The 17,379-nt window shown below is 40.0% G+C and overlaps 1 protein-coding gene across 1 annotated transcript; it reads left to right on the forward strand.

Moving 5' to 3' along the window:
* Positions 1-1,176: 1,176 nt before the first annotated feature.
* Positions 1,177-17,285, forward strand: LOC113121986 (protein NLRC3-like). The gene is made up of 7 exons (XM_026292874.1): positions 1,177-1,194; positions 9,087-9,206; positions 11,404-11,665; positions 12,035-12,103; positions 12,268-14,140; positions 15,673-15,726; positions 17,279-17,285. Exons 3-7 carry the CDS (start codon positions 11,551-11,553, stop codon positions 17,283-17,285), a joined length of 2,118 nt encoding a protein of 705 aa, XP_026148659.1. The 5' UTR covers positions 1,177-1,194; positions 9,087-9,206; positions 11,404-11,550.
* Positions 17,286-17,379: the final 94 nt, after the last annotated feature.

Raw genomic sequence — 17,379 nt, forward strand, 5'->3', positions numbered from 1 at the left:
CAACTCTGAGCAGAGTTAGTTCCCAGACCAGTTTAGCTCAGCACAAACTCTGTTGTGATGTGTCTGTACTCTTGTTAAACATTAAGGAACTGTTAAAGCTGTGATAATTCAGTCCTAAAATACCATTATTACCTGAGACCATTTGAATCCTGAGAATTTCTGCTTTCAAATGATCTATAGTTTGTCGGACTTTATCCAACTGATGCCGACGACCTTTGGAAATCCATCCATAAATACAGTTTGGGCCGTGGATGGGCCCAGGGTTGTTAACGGGAAGTATCCAAAACGTGACCGAGCTTATTTCCATCTTTCTGCACTTTTTCCTTGTGTCTGTGGTTCTGAATGATGTTGCTGCTGATCTTTTCCCAGTGTACCTTGAAGCCCAGAAGAAGTCAGCGTTCAGCTTTAGATGCATCTAGTCGAGTAGAGATGACACGTGAATGAAGAGAAAATGTGAGAGGAGATTTCTGATTTGTTTGAACCAGGGAGCTTTGAGTTCATTGGCTGGGATTATTAATGTCAGCTGACTTTAGTTTTCCTTTGAATCTGTTCATGTTCAAATCAATGGATGTTCAGGGACATTTAGAGATGAAGGCATTTTGCTTTGTATTTCCTTCATCAGATTTTCCCTGGTTGAATTGAATGATTTGGTCCCAAAGCAACTTAAAGGCCAGAAGAGAACAGCATTAAAGTGAGATCCATTTAGTGAAGGATTATTTCCCCTCTACATATGAAAAGCCATGTTGATCCATATGAGAACATATTAGATTTGGTTCAATAAAAGTCTTCTCTACACTCATTTCTTTAGTCCGGCAAAAAGCATCAGTTCATATTTTTAGGTCTATAATAGTCCAGACCTCAGCTGGTGAGGAGGCTTCATTTCCTGGACCTCAGTCAGTTTTAGTTGAAGCCCCCTGGCTTAGAGCTTCACTTCACTCCCATCCTGAGTGTTTCAGTGTGTGTGTGTCAGGAAACATTCCTAACATGCCCTTGATGATCTTCTGAACAAAGGTGTGTCCTCAGCCTGAACTGTTTCCTCATACTCTTCTCACCTGTTCACGCCTCCTGAATCACACAGGTGATTTCCAGTAAATGGAAAGGGGCGGGGCTACAGTGAGTAACCAATCAAAGCACAGAGGCTGCAGCTGTTTGATCAGAAAACATTGGAAGAGGACAGAGGAGACCTGGAGACCTGTGAGTACTGATCCAATTTTATGTTTCCTGTCAGACTTTATCAGAGTCATGTGGTTTCTCAACCTGATAGAAAGTGATGTCAGTAACTCTGACACATCTGGATCTGGATTTAAAGGGGTGAGGGTGGTTTCTGGTCTGTCAGTGTCTTGTGATGTCAGTAACTCTTACACATCTGGATCTGGATTTAAAGGGGTGAGGGTGGTCTCTGGTCTGTCAGTGTCTTGTGATGTCAGTACCTGACAGCTGGATCTGGATTTAAAGGGGTGAGGGTGGTCTCTGGTCTGTCAGTGTCTTGTGATGTCAGTACCTGACACAGCTGGATCTGGATTTAAAGGGGTGAGGGTGGTCTCTGGTCTGTCAGTGTCTTGTGATGTCAGTACCTGACACAGCTGGATCTGGATTTAAAGGGGTGAGGGTGGTCTCTGGTCTGTCAGCGTCTTGTGATGTCAGTGATGTCAGTAACTCTGACACATCTGGATCTGGATTTAAAGGTTTGATCTGTTTTGTTTCTTTTCAGTCATTTTGTAGAGGTGAGAACTCTGACACAAAACATGTTGTTGTTGTTGTTTTTATGTAATAATCTAAAAATATTATGGCAGACCTTCTTGGGGGGTCAGGTTCTGGTTGGTGGGCCCAAAAATCAGCCTTAAAGGTCCAGCACACCTACAGTAAAATATTCCAAACGACATGACTGCCTCATTGCCAAGTCATACAGCAATTTGAAATGACAGTCAACAAGTATGTGGCCTCACATCTGTGTGTGTCTGTGGCTGTTGGTTAATGTGTGTTTGGCTGGGACTGACCTGAACACACTGGTCTGACTTCATTCCCGGACCAGGTGCGTCTTCAGTCTGACACTGAGGCTCTAACCCTCACTGATAGTCTCAAATAAACACTAATGTTGTTACTTGTTAGGTCAATTCTTTAACAAATTGACTCAGAGGATGGACTTCTGTTGATTATATAAGAGTGCAACAAAAAGACCAACATGTTAAACAAATGTCTCACTAGTTGCACATAGTCGCTCACTAGTGCCAATAAATACTAAACTAGCTAAAGAAAAGGCCTAACATGTAGGAAAAATGTCTGACATGTTCAGTCATAGTCTGAACATGTCTGATACAGACTTTCACTAGTGAGGCAAAATGTCTTCCACTAGTTAACTAGTGAGGAGAACATCATTGTCACTAGTCAACTACTTACTCCATTTGGACTTTGCTAGCTTACTAGTAACAGATTGTGTGTTTAACTAGTTAACAAGTAAGGCTAAAATGATCCCCACTAGTAGACATTTTGGTATTTACCAGTAAACTAGTAAATATTTGAATCTCACTAGTGAACTAGTAAGAACCAATAAACATTAACTAGTTGACTAATTGGCATTTTATGTTGACTAGTCAACTAGTGACTCTGTCTCTATGTCACTAGTGAACTTGTAAGGTCAAAAGCCCCTAACTAGTGGACATTTGGCCCTCGCTAGTTAACATGTAAAGTAAAACATGCAGCCACTAGTGCTACTAGTGGCACTTTAAAATCAACATGTTGTACTAGTGGACTAAATGCAAATGAGGCAGGCGGGACAAAGATTTTGATTGGTCAGTGGTCAACTGTGTTCTGAAAAGCCTTAAAGTGCCTGCTCTGAATAGTAACTTGGGTTTTAGCAAAACTAATTTCAGGAAGTGTTTGAATAATTTTATTTTGTATTATTATGGAATGGCAATTTAATTTGTAAATTTAATACACAAAGTAATTTTAAAACAATATTCCTCTGTTATCAATGTTATTAGGTTTGCTGTTATTTTAAAATGAAATTTATTGTATTAATTATAAAACTGTTCTTGAGTTGATCTGTATTTGTGAGCTGTCAGTGAAATGTAACATGTTTTACTGTCAGAGATTCCATTTGATAAATTTAATTTTACACTAGAGGATGATTCAATTCAGTTCAATTAAATTTTATTTGTATAGGTCCAAATCACAATACAATCATCTCAAGACACTTTACAAAAAACAATGATGATCTATTGATTATCACACTAACCTAGTTAAAATATCAATCACGATACACCACTTAATTCCTAACCTTCATAGACCCACTAAATAGTAAACGGACTCATATAGCAAGCCGTTTGAGCATAAATTAGATATCCGCCATAGTGTCTGTGCGTTTTTGTGTCTCGGCACATCTGGATATGTGTGCATGTGTTTACAACTGCTGCTTTGATTACCGTGGAGATGTAAAGTGTTTCGGTGTCTGTCCGTTAGACGGACATTGACCGGAAAAAATCCCCCGCCTCGGGTTTCCGGCTCTGAGTCCCGCTCTTATGGCAAGCCGTTTGAGCATAAATTAGATATCCTTGATATCAGATATCAGATATCCTTGGTAGGAGATATCCTTGATATCTGATATCAAGGTTAAGAATATCTTGATATCTGATATCAAGGTTAAGAACATCTGATATCTGATATCAAGGTTAAGAATATCTGCCTTGATATCTGATATCAAGGTTAAGAATATCTGATATCTGATATCAAGGTTAAGAATATCTGCCTTGATATCTGATATCAAGGTTAAGAATATCTTGATATCAGATATCAAGGTTAAGAATATCTGCCTTGATATCTGATATCAAGGTTAAGAATATCTTGATATCTGATATCAAGGTTAAGAATATCTGATATCTGATATCAAGGTTAAGAATATCTGCCTTGATATCTGATATCAAGGTTAAGAATATCTGATATCTGATATCAAGGTTAAGAATATCTGATATCTGATATCAAGGTTAAGAATATCTTGATATCTGATATCAAGGTTAAGAATATCTGATATCTGATATCAAGGTTAAGAATATCTGATATCTGATATCAAGGTTAAGAATATCTGATATCTGATATCAAGGTTAAGAATATCTGATATCTGATATCAAGGTTAAGAATATCTGCCTTGATATCTGATATCAAGGTTAAGAATATCTTGATATCAGATATCAAGGTTAAGAATATCTGCCTTGAGATCTGATATGCAAGGTGAAGAATATCTGATATCTGATATCAAGGTTAAGAATATCTGATATCTGATATCAAGGTTAAGAATATCTGCCTTGATATCTGATATCAAGGTTAAGAAATCTGATATCTGATATAAGGTGAAATGATCTGATATCAAGTAAGAATATCTTGATAGAGATATCAAGTTAAGATATCTGCTTGATATCTGATATCAAGGTTAAGAATATCTTGATATCTGATATCAAGGTTAAGAATTCTGCTATCTGATATCAAGGTTAAGAATATCTGATATCTGATATCAAGTTAAGATATTATTGATATCATCAAGGTTAAGAATATCTGATATCAGATATCAAGTAGAATTCCTTGATATCTGATATCAAGGTTAAGAATATCTGATATCTGATATCAAGGTTAAGAATATCTGATATCTGATATCAAGGTTAAGAATATCTGCCTTGAATCTGATATCAAGGTTAAGAATATCTGATATCTGATATCAAGGTTAAGAATATCTGATATCTGATATCAAGGTTAAGAATATCTGATATCTGATATCAAGGTTAAGAATATCTGATATCTGATATCAAGGTTAAGAATATCTGCCTTGATATCTGATATCAAGGTTAAGAATATCTGATATCTGATATCAAGGTTAAGAATATCTGATATCTGATATCAAGGTTAAGAATATCTGCCTTGATATCTGATATCAAGGTTAAGAATATCTGATATCTGATATCAAGGTTAAGAATATCTGATATCAGATATCAAGGTTAAGAATATCTGCCTTGATATCTGATATCAAGGTTAAGAATATCTGATATCTGATATCAAGGTTAAGAATATCTGATATCTGATATCAAGGTTAAGAATATCTGCCTTGATATCTGATATCAAGGTTAAGAATATCTGATATCTGATATCAAGGTTAAGAATATCTGATATCTGATATCAAGGTTAAGAATATCTGATATCTGATATCAAGGTTAAGGATATCTGCCTTGATATCTGATATCAAGGTTAAGAATATCTGATATCTGATATCAAGGTTAAGAATATCTGCCTTGATATCTGATATCAAGGTTAAGAATATCTGATATCTGATATCAAGGTTAAGAATATCTGATATCTGATATCAAGGTTAAGAATATCTGATATCTGATATCAAGGTTAAGGATATCTGCCTTGATATCTGATATCCAGGTTAAGGATATCTGATATCTGATATCAGATATCAGATATCCTTGGTAGGAGATATCCTTGATATCTGATATCCAGGTTAAGAATATCTGATATCTGATATCAAGGTTAAGAATATCTGATATCTGATATCAAGGTTAAGAATATCTGATATCTGATATCAAGGTTAAGAATATCTGATATCTGATATCAAGGTTAAGGATATCTGCCTTGATATCTGATATCCAGGTTAAGGATATCTGATATCAGATATCAGATATCAAGGATATCTCCTACCAAGGATATCTGATATCTGATATCAAGGATATCTAATTTATGCTCAAACGGCTTGCCATAAGAGCGGGACTCAGAGCCGGAAACCCGAGGCGGGGGATTTTTTCCGGTCAACGTCCGTCTAACGGACAGACACCGAAACACTTTACATCTCCACGGTAATCAAAGTAGCAGTTGTAAACACATGCACACATATCCAGATGTGCCGAGACACAAAAACGCACAGACACTATGGCGGATATCTAATTTATGCTCAAACGGCTTGCTATATGCTCTCGTCCGAAGGGCTCCCGGTGAGCCACTTCGCCCTGGAGGAGCGGTTCGACCTCTCGCCGGCCGGGGGTCGCTCGCGCCGGCGGTCCGCTCGAGGCGAAAGCCGCTCATCGCCGCTTCCGGCTATATTTTTTTCTTAATTTTCAACATTATTACATAGTATTTTAGATGGATTATTGCCACTAATCAGCAATAATATAGTACATTTTTATACATGGTTCCTTGTAAACAAACTTCAGTTTTAACTGTTGCCACCTCCATCAAATTTTACTTTAAATTGGAGAGTGGTATTTCCTCTCCTGGTATTTCTTTTAAAAAATGTTCAACAAAGCAGTGAAGCAGAGGAGCAAGCCAGGCTTTACAGAGTTAAATTTAAATTTTGGTTTGATTGAACTGCAGGAGAGCCAATAGGAAGGTTAGGTTTACGTCACTTCCCTGCCTCTTCATTAGCATTTAGTGTAACTACTTTACTAGTGATCGACTTGGCTTTCACTAGTTAACTACTAAAAATTTTGAGCCCAGAAGTTAACTAGTAAAGTAAAACAAACTTTGAGTAGTTCACTAGTGAGCATTTGGGCTTCCACTAGTTCAACATTTTGAAACTTACTAGTTACATGAAAATGTCTGTCACTAGTACAACTAGTGTGGTTTTAACCTCACTAGTTAACTAGTATGCATTATTTAGCCTCACTAGTTCACTAGTAAGGCCTAGAGGTCTTAACTAGTGAACTAGTGTGCATGTTGGCCCTCACTAATGAACTAGTGAAGATTTAGGCTCTCACTAGTGAACTAGTGCAGACAAATACTGGTCACTAGTTCACTAGTGAGCCAAACTCATGCTTGACTAGTAAACTTGTCACATTTCTTTCAGCACACTAGTTAACTAGTAGGACTTTTAGCCTTACTAGTGTCGTCCAGAGGGCCACTAGTACATGAAAAAGCTTACTAGTTGGGACAACACTCTATTCTCAGTTTCAACAATACAATCGTGGCCCACCATCCTCAGCTATAGGCATTAATGTAGCAGGATTAAAGGTTGTACATCGCTCACTAGTGAGATGTGGCTGTGAAAGCAATGTAGTCATGCAGGACAGATGTCTAGCTGGTGACATGTATGCTATCTTGTTTTGCAACAACAGGACAGAGACTGCATGTGGAACCTTTAGTGTTAGAGGATGGAACAACATGATGTTTGCTGAAGCTTGGACTGTCATGGAGGCTGCAATAACAGCTTGAATACATACATTGCTCTTTCTATTGGATCCAATTGTTTAGAATAATAAGCAATAGGCCTGTTTTTGTCAACACTGAAGTCATGTGACCATTTTTACAAGCTACAGTTTGCATAAAACATTTTCATAGTTAGGCAGTCCTAAAACAGAGGTGCTGCTCAGGGTCTTTTTAAGATCATTAAAGTAAAATAAGCTCTGACTCAAGTTAGTAAGGCAGTTAGTGTACCACAGCGTAGATCTTTAACAAATAGAAACATCATCTGCATCTTTGTCCAAAGTACATTGATGGTGCAAAGGCTTCTTATTTTGTTCCTGCTTCTTCTCTTCTCTTCCCCTTCTCTTTCCTTTCTTCTCTACTTAACTGTTTCCAAAAAACGCTCTTCTGCTGCCAATAATCCTTCTTCCTTCTGCCCTTCCTGGTTACCTTCTGTTCTACTTACTATGTCCTTCACTAAACTTCTACAGTCCTCACAGTTTAACTATTTATTTTTCTATTTCCATTTTTCTAATGTCTCTATATTCTTAGGATCCTTTTGATGCACCAATTTTGCATCACATGTGACTAGTTCTTCTAGTTTTGTGTTCTTATTTCTTTAATTACTTATTGTTTTATACTCACTATTTAGTTATTGATTTATTTGTCTTATTACAATATAGCTATTATCTCTTTATTATTAGATTCCTTTTGTTTCCTTTTTATCTTCTCTCTCTCTTTTTTTGTCCCTCTCTCCCTTAGTACCTATACTCTCTCGACCGTTATGCTCAAAAGCCCTTTCAATGCTGCACCTGGGTATTTTATTTTTTGGATCCCTCACAGACCGCTTATGGTTTTGTTAGAGTTTCTGGTTAACTGAGAGCCCTACTCGCTTTTACCCAAATACGTTTGAGTCAGCGTCCCTGAGGCCACACAATTCTATAGTTTCGTTTCAGTCAAGAATCTTAAATTACTTGGCCCTGACATTTTAAAGTTAGCTGAACCAACCCCTCAGTACGATAGCTCTGATATGAGTCCATAATTTACTGAGACGCCACTCAGCTTGCATGGCCTCAATGACCCAGGACCCACCCGGGGCTCCTAGAGAGCCAGAAATTGCCAAAATCCCTTCACCAATTTTACTATTTTGTTTAAAGTCCCTTATAAGATTTCTCTTACCTTAGGAGTTCTTCTCTGGTCTCTCCTTTCCAAAATTCAGTCGCGTTACTTCTCTCTCCTTCAGCAGATTCCAGACTCTCAATACTCCAAACCTTTCCCTTATGGGACAAGGGGGGAGGACTTTCGGTCGGGAGTCTTAGACTCCCCCTTGCATTTGGAACCCCTTGTGGTTCCAAACCTGGAAGGAAAAGGAGATATTGCAATCCTGGACCGAGCCCCCAAGTTTGTTAGTTAAATTCTTTAACAAACAGACTCAGAGGACGAACTCCAGTAGGTTATATGAAAATTTTACTTGAAGGAGTAACAGTCATACAGCACCTTGGCACAGCATAAGGGTCACTGGCTGGGTAGAAGCCCAGCACATCAATTTGAATGGTGTGACACAAAATAATGTCATGTGGACACAAAGGGGAGGTGAATTCCCACAACAATACATCTGGGTTTTGGTACCAAGAGTCCTTATCAAACAGTCAAGGTGAGAGCAAACTGTTCTCACTGAAATCAAAGTTATTTGCACAATAGACTACAGTAAGGTGGATTAGGTCACAGGAGGGTAAAATATGTTCAATTTCTCTAACACTGTTGGAGGGAAGAACCTGGGGCCACACAAAGCAGCTGAAACTAAAGGAGGAAACAACAGGCCGTGACTTCCTGTTTGCTCAGCCTAGTCTGTGTTCTTGGACTGAGAAACTTCAAACCGATCAGTGATTGATGTGAAATCAATAAAACCATGTTTGTGTTTGCAGAGGTCAGTACCACAGACAGAGACCAGAGTGTCCAGGATACAGCTGTCTTTGTGTGAAGAGGGACTGGTCCAGACCTGATCATATGATATTCAGTCCTGAACCTGGATCCTGAGACCCACAGTAAGAGACAGTACCTACTGTAACCTGAGCTGAAGATGAGTCCGTGTTGGACTGGGGTTCAGAATGAGTAGAAGTAGGAGTCCTGGGTGGATCCTTACTGAGCGAGCACAGGAAGAAAATATTTCTTCAGATATTTCACAGTTTGGAACGTCTTTAGTTTGGTTTCTCACAATAAGACAAAGCTCATCTAACATCAAACATCATGACCTTAAGCTGTGAGGTGAAGAAAACCTGTTCCAGAAACACACAGCAGTGTTTTTCTCATGGACCTGTTCTGTGTAGTTTCCCTAAAGAGAACTAACAGGTGGACAGTAGCAGTGAGTGGAACAGACACTGCAGTCCTGCCCACACACTCCAGCCTGTGGTGTCATGATCCGCACCTTGCACTTCCTGTTTGTTTTATTTTGAAAAGGATAATGGCAGGATCTTGTTTTGGTTCTTTGTTTGTCACTTTACTTTGACCCAATTAGTTTGATTGTTTTCACCTGTGCCCTGTTTTGTCCCTCACTTTAAATACCTTGGTTCAGTCTTTGTTTTCTTGTCAGGTTGTGTGTTTTAGACAGTGTTCTGTCCTGCTATGCCCTTTGGCTTCGTACCTAGAGTTCCTGATTTCCCCATGCCTCAAGTCTGTTTTGTTCCTCCTTCCTTTTTTGGAATTTTGATCATGGACTGCCTTTTGTTTGCCCAGGTTTAAGTTAAGTTGTTCTGGTTTCCTTTGTCACTGTGTTGTAGTGATGGGCAAGTGAAACCTCATGAAGCACTGAGGCTTTCCTGACAATTGTGCCGAAAAAGATTCAAAGCTTCGAGACTTCAGTGACGGTGACATTTGGTGGACAACTGAAGCCATAGCAACCTCTAAAGAGCACGAATGAAGCACTGGTACTGTTTCAATCCCATGACAGCAATAAAAGTTCATACCTCTTGAAATCAAAATGATCCCAAACTTTAGAATGTCGCTTATTGGTGGGACTCACCGTGAAACTTGCCAAAATACTCTCACTCTCCAAATCCTGAAGCAGAATGATGCATCTTATATAGCTGGTATGGCACCAAACCACTCAAATCTGTCAAACCTGTCAAGCTGTCATTGGCTCAGAATGCACTGAAACGCCATGAGCCAATGACACACACTGAAAGACTATGAGCCAATGAAAAGCTTTGAAACATTTTGAAGCATTGAAGCGCGAAGAGAAACAGTGATGACGTTCGAGGCTTCGAGTCACGTGACACTGGTGTTTTGATACAAGCCTCGACACAGTGTTTCGAATCACTCCACTTCAGGAAGAGTGACACACGCTCGAAGCCTTGCTATCATTTGCCCATCTCTACTCTGTTGTCACTGTCTTGCGTGTTTGTCTAGCTCCTCTTAGGTTTTTGTCTTGCTGCCCTGTCCTTGTAACTCCTTTGTTTATGCCTTGTCCCTCCTTTCCATGTTCATGTTTTCCCCTCGGTCTGTGAGTCCTCAGTGTGTGACCCAGACCCTCATGCCTTGTCCCTCTTTTTCATGTCCATGTTTTCCCCTCGGTCTGTGAGTCCTCAGTGTGTGACCCAGACCCTCATGCCTTGTCCCTCCTTTTCATGTTCATGTTTTCTTGTAGTCTGGTGAATCTCCCCAAGTGTGTGTGACCCAGACCCTTATGCCTTGTCTCCTTGAGTCCCTGTCTTTGTCTTCGTGTTCATGTTTCATGTCCAAGAGTATCCCTGCCTTGACCGGTCCCTGATTAGCCAAGTGTTTGTTTTCTGTTCTTGCCTTGTTTAGTTTAATAAAGCCTTGTTTAGAACCCTGAAGTACCAGAGTGGGTGTATTATTGGTCTGAAAAGTAAATACTCACCCTCAGAACGTGACATGTGGATACACTATATAAAGTGTGAAGTCAAATGTTAACAAGCAAAATATGGTTTTTGACTTGAAGTCAAACTTATTCCAAACATTTACTTTTTCAAATTTGTAATAATTATGTATCCTTGATTCATTTTTTTGTTTGTGAACTCAGTGTTGACTTTAGTGTCTCACTCCATCTGTTCACACTTGGTTTAAATTGGACTCAGGGCAGCTGGAGTTTGTCTCCAGAAACATCTGGAATTCATCTGGATTTTTGTTATTTCATCATTGTCAGAACAGGCTCCGGTAAAAACTCCAACAAAAGTAGAAACAATAACACAACTAACTGTTGACACTGGTCTCTGATCTCACCAGGGACTCACAATGGGACCAGAGGACATATTAGATATTCTAGAGGATCTGGGAAAAGATTAATTTAAAAAGTTCAAGTGGTTCCTGGAGCAGGAAGGCATCAGAAGGAGCCAACTGGAGGTTGCAAGAAGACATGACACTGTGAGTCTGATGGTGCAAAGATATGGACTTGATGGAGCTGTGGAGGTGACCAAGAAGGTGTTAGAGAAGATTCCCAGAAACGACCTGGTGCAGAGTCTGTCAGACATCAGCTCAGGACCAGAAGGTCAGTAACAGAAAGAGGAAAGGACAGTGCTGTTTTTTTAACAGAATTCAGGTTTTACCAGTTAGACTTTAATCCTGTTCAACAACCAGACAGTAGTAGACTTGTTGAAATTCACTGAATTGGAATTTGCTTGAAAGTTCAGAAGGTTCATGTTGTGATTTAAGATGATATCATGTTAGTGATGAAAACATTACACTGGTGCTGTTCTAAGAGAAAATCCTGGTCTTGGCTGGTGTTTCATTTGGAGCAGGAAGACATGCAGTGTTGTCCTCCTGAGTCTGAACATGTGGCCATTAAAAATGACACTAAACCAAATCCACATGAACGTAACTATGAAAATAACAGACACCCCCCTTTGTCTCTCACCAGGTCCCCTCTGGTCTCAGATGTCTGAGGCTCACCCTCCTCAGGACCCTTCAGTAGCTCCTCACACTAAAGGTAAATCTGCTTGTTTTGAATCAGGGGAAGACACAGACCACATCCCTGGACAGATGGATCAGACATGATAAGGCTGTAATTACAGTCACATAGTAAAAAGAAGCTGCATCTGTAGACATGTGCACTAATGCTTTTATGTTCTTCCCCATCTATGTTTGGGTCAGTTGTGGAGGTTCCAGTACCAGAGCCACAGTCCATCACATACTATCAGGAGATGCTCCGGTCAAACCTCAAAGACAGGTTCATGTGTGCAACACAAGGATGGACACAGAATAAGGATAAGCAGTGTCTGGATGAGATCTACACTGAACTGTACATCACAGCTGGAGCCTCCACACACATCAGCAAACAGCACGAGGTCAGGCAGATTGAGATGGCAGGGAAGAAAACCGATACAGAGAAACCAGTGAAACCCAGTGACATGTTCAAACCTCCTTCTGGACAAGACAGACCCATAAAAACAGTGCTGACCAATGGGATCGCAGGAATTGGAAAAACATTCCTTGTGCACAAGTTTGTGTTGGACTGGGCTGAAGGACGAACCAATCAGGACGTGCATCTGCTTTTCCCCCTCACCTTCCGTCACCTGAATCCACTGAAGGGAGACAAGTTCAGTCTGGCAGAGCTCCTGCATGAATGTATTAAGGAAACTGTTGGGATCAAGGAGGAGGCTCTGAATTTCATCTTTCAAAAGCTGCAGTCATCAGGAAACACCAACTATGACAAGAATGAATTCAAGCTCCTGTTTATTTTGGATGGACTGGATGAGACTCGCCTCCAGCTGGACTGTAGTACCAATAAAACTCAGAGACTTAAATTTAAAGTGACAGAGTCCACCTCAGTGGACGAGCTGCTGACAAACCTCATCAGGGGGAAACTGCTTCCCTCCGCTCGCCTCTGGATAACCACCAGACCTGCAGCAGCCAATCAGGTCCACCCAGATTTTGTGGACATAGTGACAGAGGTCAGAGGGTTCACAGACCAACAGAAGGAGGAGTACTTCAGGAAGAGGTTCACAGATGAGGAGCGGTCCAATAACGTAATTTCCCACATCAAGAGCTCACGAAGCCTCCATATCATGTGTCACATCCCGGTCTTCTGCTGGATCACTGCTACAGTTCTGAAGGATCTTCTGAAAACCAGAGAGGTGGAAGGGCTGCCCAAGACCCTGACTGAGATGTACATAGAGTTCCTGTGGTTTCAGATCAAACAGAGGGAAAAGAAATACGGTCCAGAAGACTCAGAAAAGTGTTTTCAGGACATTAAGTCATTAGCAAAACTGGCTTTTCAGCAGCTGGAAGAAGGAAACCTGGTCTTTTATGAGAAAGACTTAAAGGAGAGCGGCATTGATGTCAGACAAGCCTCAGTGTACTCAGGAGTGTTCACAGAGATTTTTAAAGAGGAGAGGGGGAGGAAGAATGAAGCCATGATGTTCAGCTTTGTTCATCTGAGTGTTCAGGAGTTTCTGGCTGCAGTCTACATGGTCCACTGTTACAACGACAGGAAGACACAGGTACTGAAGAAGTTCCTGGGGGGAAAGTACAGATGGTCACTTCTTTTTATGATTGATTTAACCCTACATCACTTCCTGTTTGGAGCCATGAAGAAATCCCTGAAAAGTAAAACTGGTCACCTGGACCTGTTTGTCCGCTTCCTTCATGGCCTCTTTCTGGAGTCCAACCAGAGAGGGTTAGGAGGCCTGCTGGGTCAGAGAGAGATCAGTCAAGAAACCATCCAGAGAGCCATCAACAACCTGAAAAAGATGAACAGAGATGATATCTCTCCTGACAGAAGCATCAACATCTTCCACTGTCTGATGGAGCTCAACGACCACTCAGTCCATCAGGAGATCCAAGAGTTCCTGAAGTCAGGGAACAGATCAGAGAAGAGACTCTCTGAAATCCAGTGCTCAGCTCTGGCCTACATGCTGCAGATGTCAGAGGAGGTTCTGGATGAGTTGGACCTGAACCAGTACAAAACATCAGACCAGGGACGACTGAGACTGATTCCAGCTGTGAGGAACTGCAGAAAGGCTAAGTAAGTCCAGATGTGCCCAAGTGAAAAACATCTATTTTTGTATATTTTCTAAAAGTATATTGAGTATACTTTTGAAATACTTTGAAATACTTGAAGTTGTGTTAAAATGAAACCAGTAAAGTTGCTGGAAGCTGCACTATAAATCTGCTGTAGTACATGAAAAACCTATTTTTCACGTATTATTGGGTACTTTTGCTGCCCAAAATACTACACTACTGTTAAAATATACATGAAACATTTGAAGTTGACTTGCTGCAAATGTCCAAAATCTATAGTGACATTAAACTGACAGTGTATTACTAATAGACTTTGAGCCAAAGTAAATGTACTTGAAATATACTCTGAACTCATTTGACCAATGTATGAAATACAATAGAAGGAGGTTTGAAATGTGAAAAAAGTATGCAAAGTATATTTTTCAAAGTATTTGACTGTTGTGAAAATGATCCACTGACTTTGTGTTAAATTGCAACCAAGTTGAACATGTTGCATTAAAAGACACAATGATATTGGATTGATATTCCTAGTAAATATAAGTCCACTATAAGCATCATTGTGTGTTTAATAAATACACCAACAATGCCCTCTGAGTGGATTCTCCAAATACTGAGTCTGAAATGTAGATACTTTACTTAGATTCCAATCCAATGATGTTGGACTAAAAGCACTACTTCCTGTTAGCATGTTCTCAAATGCTCTTACTTTGAAAGGCCCAGTGCACTTTGAAGTCGTTCTAAAAGGATTGAAAATAATCTGAACTCCTACACAAAGTCCAAAACCCGTCAGTCCAACAAATATTGATTTGAACTCTAACACTATTAAATCCAGCCATTTAAGGGCTTTGGAACAAAACAAGTCATTCAAGGTAACAACAATAACAATAAACAGGAACAACAGTTTGTGTTTTCTATTAGTGAGGTCAAAGTATTATTTGGCTGCACCACTATGGGACTAACATGGATTTTAGTGATCTTCAAGATTCTGCATAGTTCTCCGAAGAATTCTGTCCAAACATCCAAAATACATGAAGTAAACATGTAGTATGAAAGAGTATTTTGAAGTGAAACTTTGTCCACAGGAATTAGACCACTTCCAAGAGTCCACTTTACCACAGCCAAGAACACATACATTGTGTACTTTAAATAAGTATACTGAAATAGAGCTCAACACAAGCACAAATACACTTGGTACATTTTTCTTCTGTTTCTCTTCACACACTGATGTTTTTCTGCCACATGTGAACAAATGTCCAACATTGGAATAAACAGGGACAGGCCTGTTGTGGAAGTTCCAAAGGAACAGAGTTTTCTCTGCTTCCTGGTCAAGATGAAAGCAGAGCAAAGATGAAGCGTGTGCAGTGTGACAGAGAGTGAGAAGAATTCTTATTTCATGTCCAACCCACTGAGAGAAGATCAGCTGAACCACTGATGTGAAGACACAACAGGACATGTCCCTGTTTGACCTCAAGTGATTCAACTCAATGTATTTTCTCTGTCACAATAACAGCTTTTCTAATATATGTGTCCTCACAGACTTTCTGAATGTGGACTCTCAGAGACTCACTGTGAAGTCGTGGCCTCAGCTCTGAAGTCCAACCCCTCCTATCTGACAGAACTGGACCTGAGTGACAACGACCTGCAGGATCCAGCAGTGCAGCAGCTGTGTGGTGGACTGCAGAGTCCACACTGTAGACTGGAGACTCTGAGGTCAGTTGACTGACTGTTACTATTGTAGATCTTAGATGTTGAATCCACAACTAAAGCTCCTGTGAATGTTGGTTGTTCCATTCAGTGTTTTCATTGTTCTTCTGTTCTCAGCAGACTAAGAATGATTCCTTCAGTTTCACTTCATTTCACTGAGCTGTCTTCAATAATGTGTGTTCACTCATATTGAATAGTCATATTAATAATGATGTGTTTCTTTCTATAGAAGCTTTGAAGAACAGAGTGTCCCAAAAATGTCATCTGTCAGGAAGTTGTTCTGAATCCTTTGTGTTTCTAAACAAACTGTGGAAACAGTCCAAAGCTGAAACAGTTTCAACTGAAACTGTCCAGTGTTTGTCCAAGTTTTGATCCCAACAATATGTTAATATTGGACCAGACTAATATCTGACATCCTCCTGAGAGCCAGAAGGAAAAAGGTTGGAATATTTCCAATTTGGAATAGAAGTGAAGATTTTGGGACGTGTGACACAAAGTCCTCTTTCTTTTTGGGGAAGAACACGTCCCTGTAGTGGACATTGGGTCTTGCTTTCTCCCAAAAACCACACAATAAGCATCAGTTTGCTGACGATAATGTTGGATTTTCTCTGCATTTCTATCTGATTTTTCTCACTTGATGAAACTCAGAGAAACATATGACACAGTCAGTTGTCAACAATCTACGAATGGGATTCCAAAGCTTGTGTTTAGTGGCCAATGACACAGTGGGGATCAGTCCCAACACAATGACATGATCTGGTCTGTGCATTGGGACTGGGCCATTAGAAAGCAGTTCTCAGCCTGTTGTCATTGCCAAGGCCTCAAATCCTGATGCTGTGTGAAGAAGCTTTGAGTAGTTTTTGTTCCTGAACTGAAGCCAGCAGCTTTTGGTCCTGACACTGTCCACCCAGTTTGTTCCCTAATCCAAATCTCATTGTGAAGAACAAATCCACAGTGTCTCTATAAAGTTGATCCCATAGAAATGAAAGCACATGTGGAGCACAGAGACACACAGATGAAATCATGTGTCCAGGTGGTTGAGCTGTGTTTAGTGTCTGAGCTGCTGCTGCTGCTTTACCTCTGTGCTGTGCTGAGGCTGCAGCCAATAAAGCCAGAGAAGAAGATGCAGAGAGGGAAGAGACAGGAGACAGGAGAGCCTGGGGGAGCTTCCTTGGCTCAGATAGAATAAGGAGGAACAATTCAATGCATTGTTTTGCTGCACTTTGGAACTGGGTCAACAAACTTTAAGCAGGAAACTTTAAAGCTGCACAGTGACAGTATGAGCCATCAACTAGATTGATTCTGCTTTTGGCTGGAAAGCAGCTTCTCTTCCCATGTGCTGACAATAATATCATGATATAGTCAGACTATTATTACTATTATTCTGACTGTTCTCATATTATTCTCCTCATTATTATAATTCTACATTTCCCTTCAGGGATTAATCAAGTTGATCTCATCTCATTATTCTAATGAAAAGAAGAAGAATTGTCATCATCATCATCACCATCCTCACTGTCATCAGCATCAGTGTCAGAT

The sequence above is a fragment of the Mastacembelus armatus genome, chromosome 20, assembly GCF_900324485.2.
Source record: "Mastacembelus armatus chromosome 20, fMasArm1.2, whole genome shotgun sequence".
NCBI classification, from domain to species: domain Eukaryota; kingdom Metazoa; phylum Chordata; class Actinopteri; order Synbranchiformes; family Mastacembelidae; genus Mastacembelus; species Mastacembelus armatus.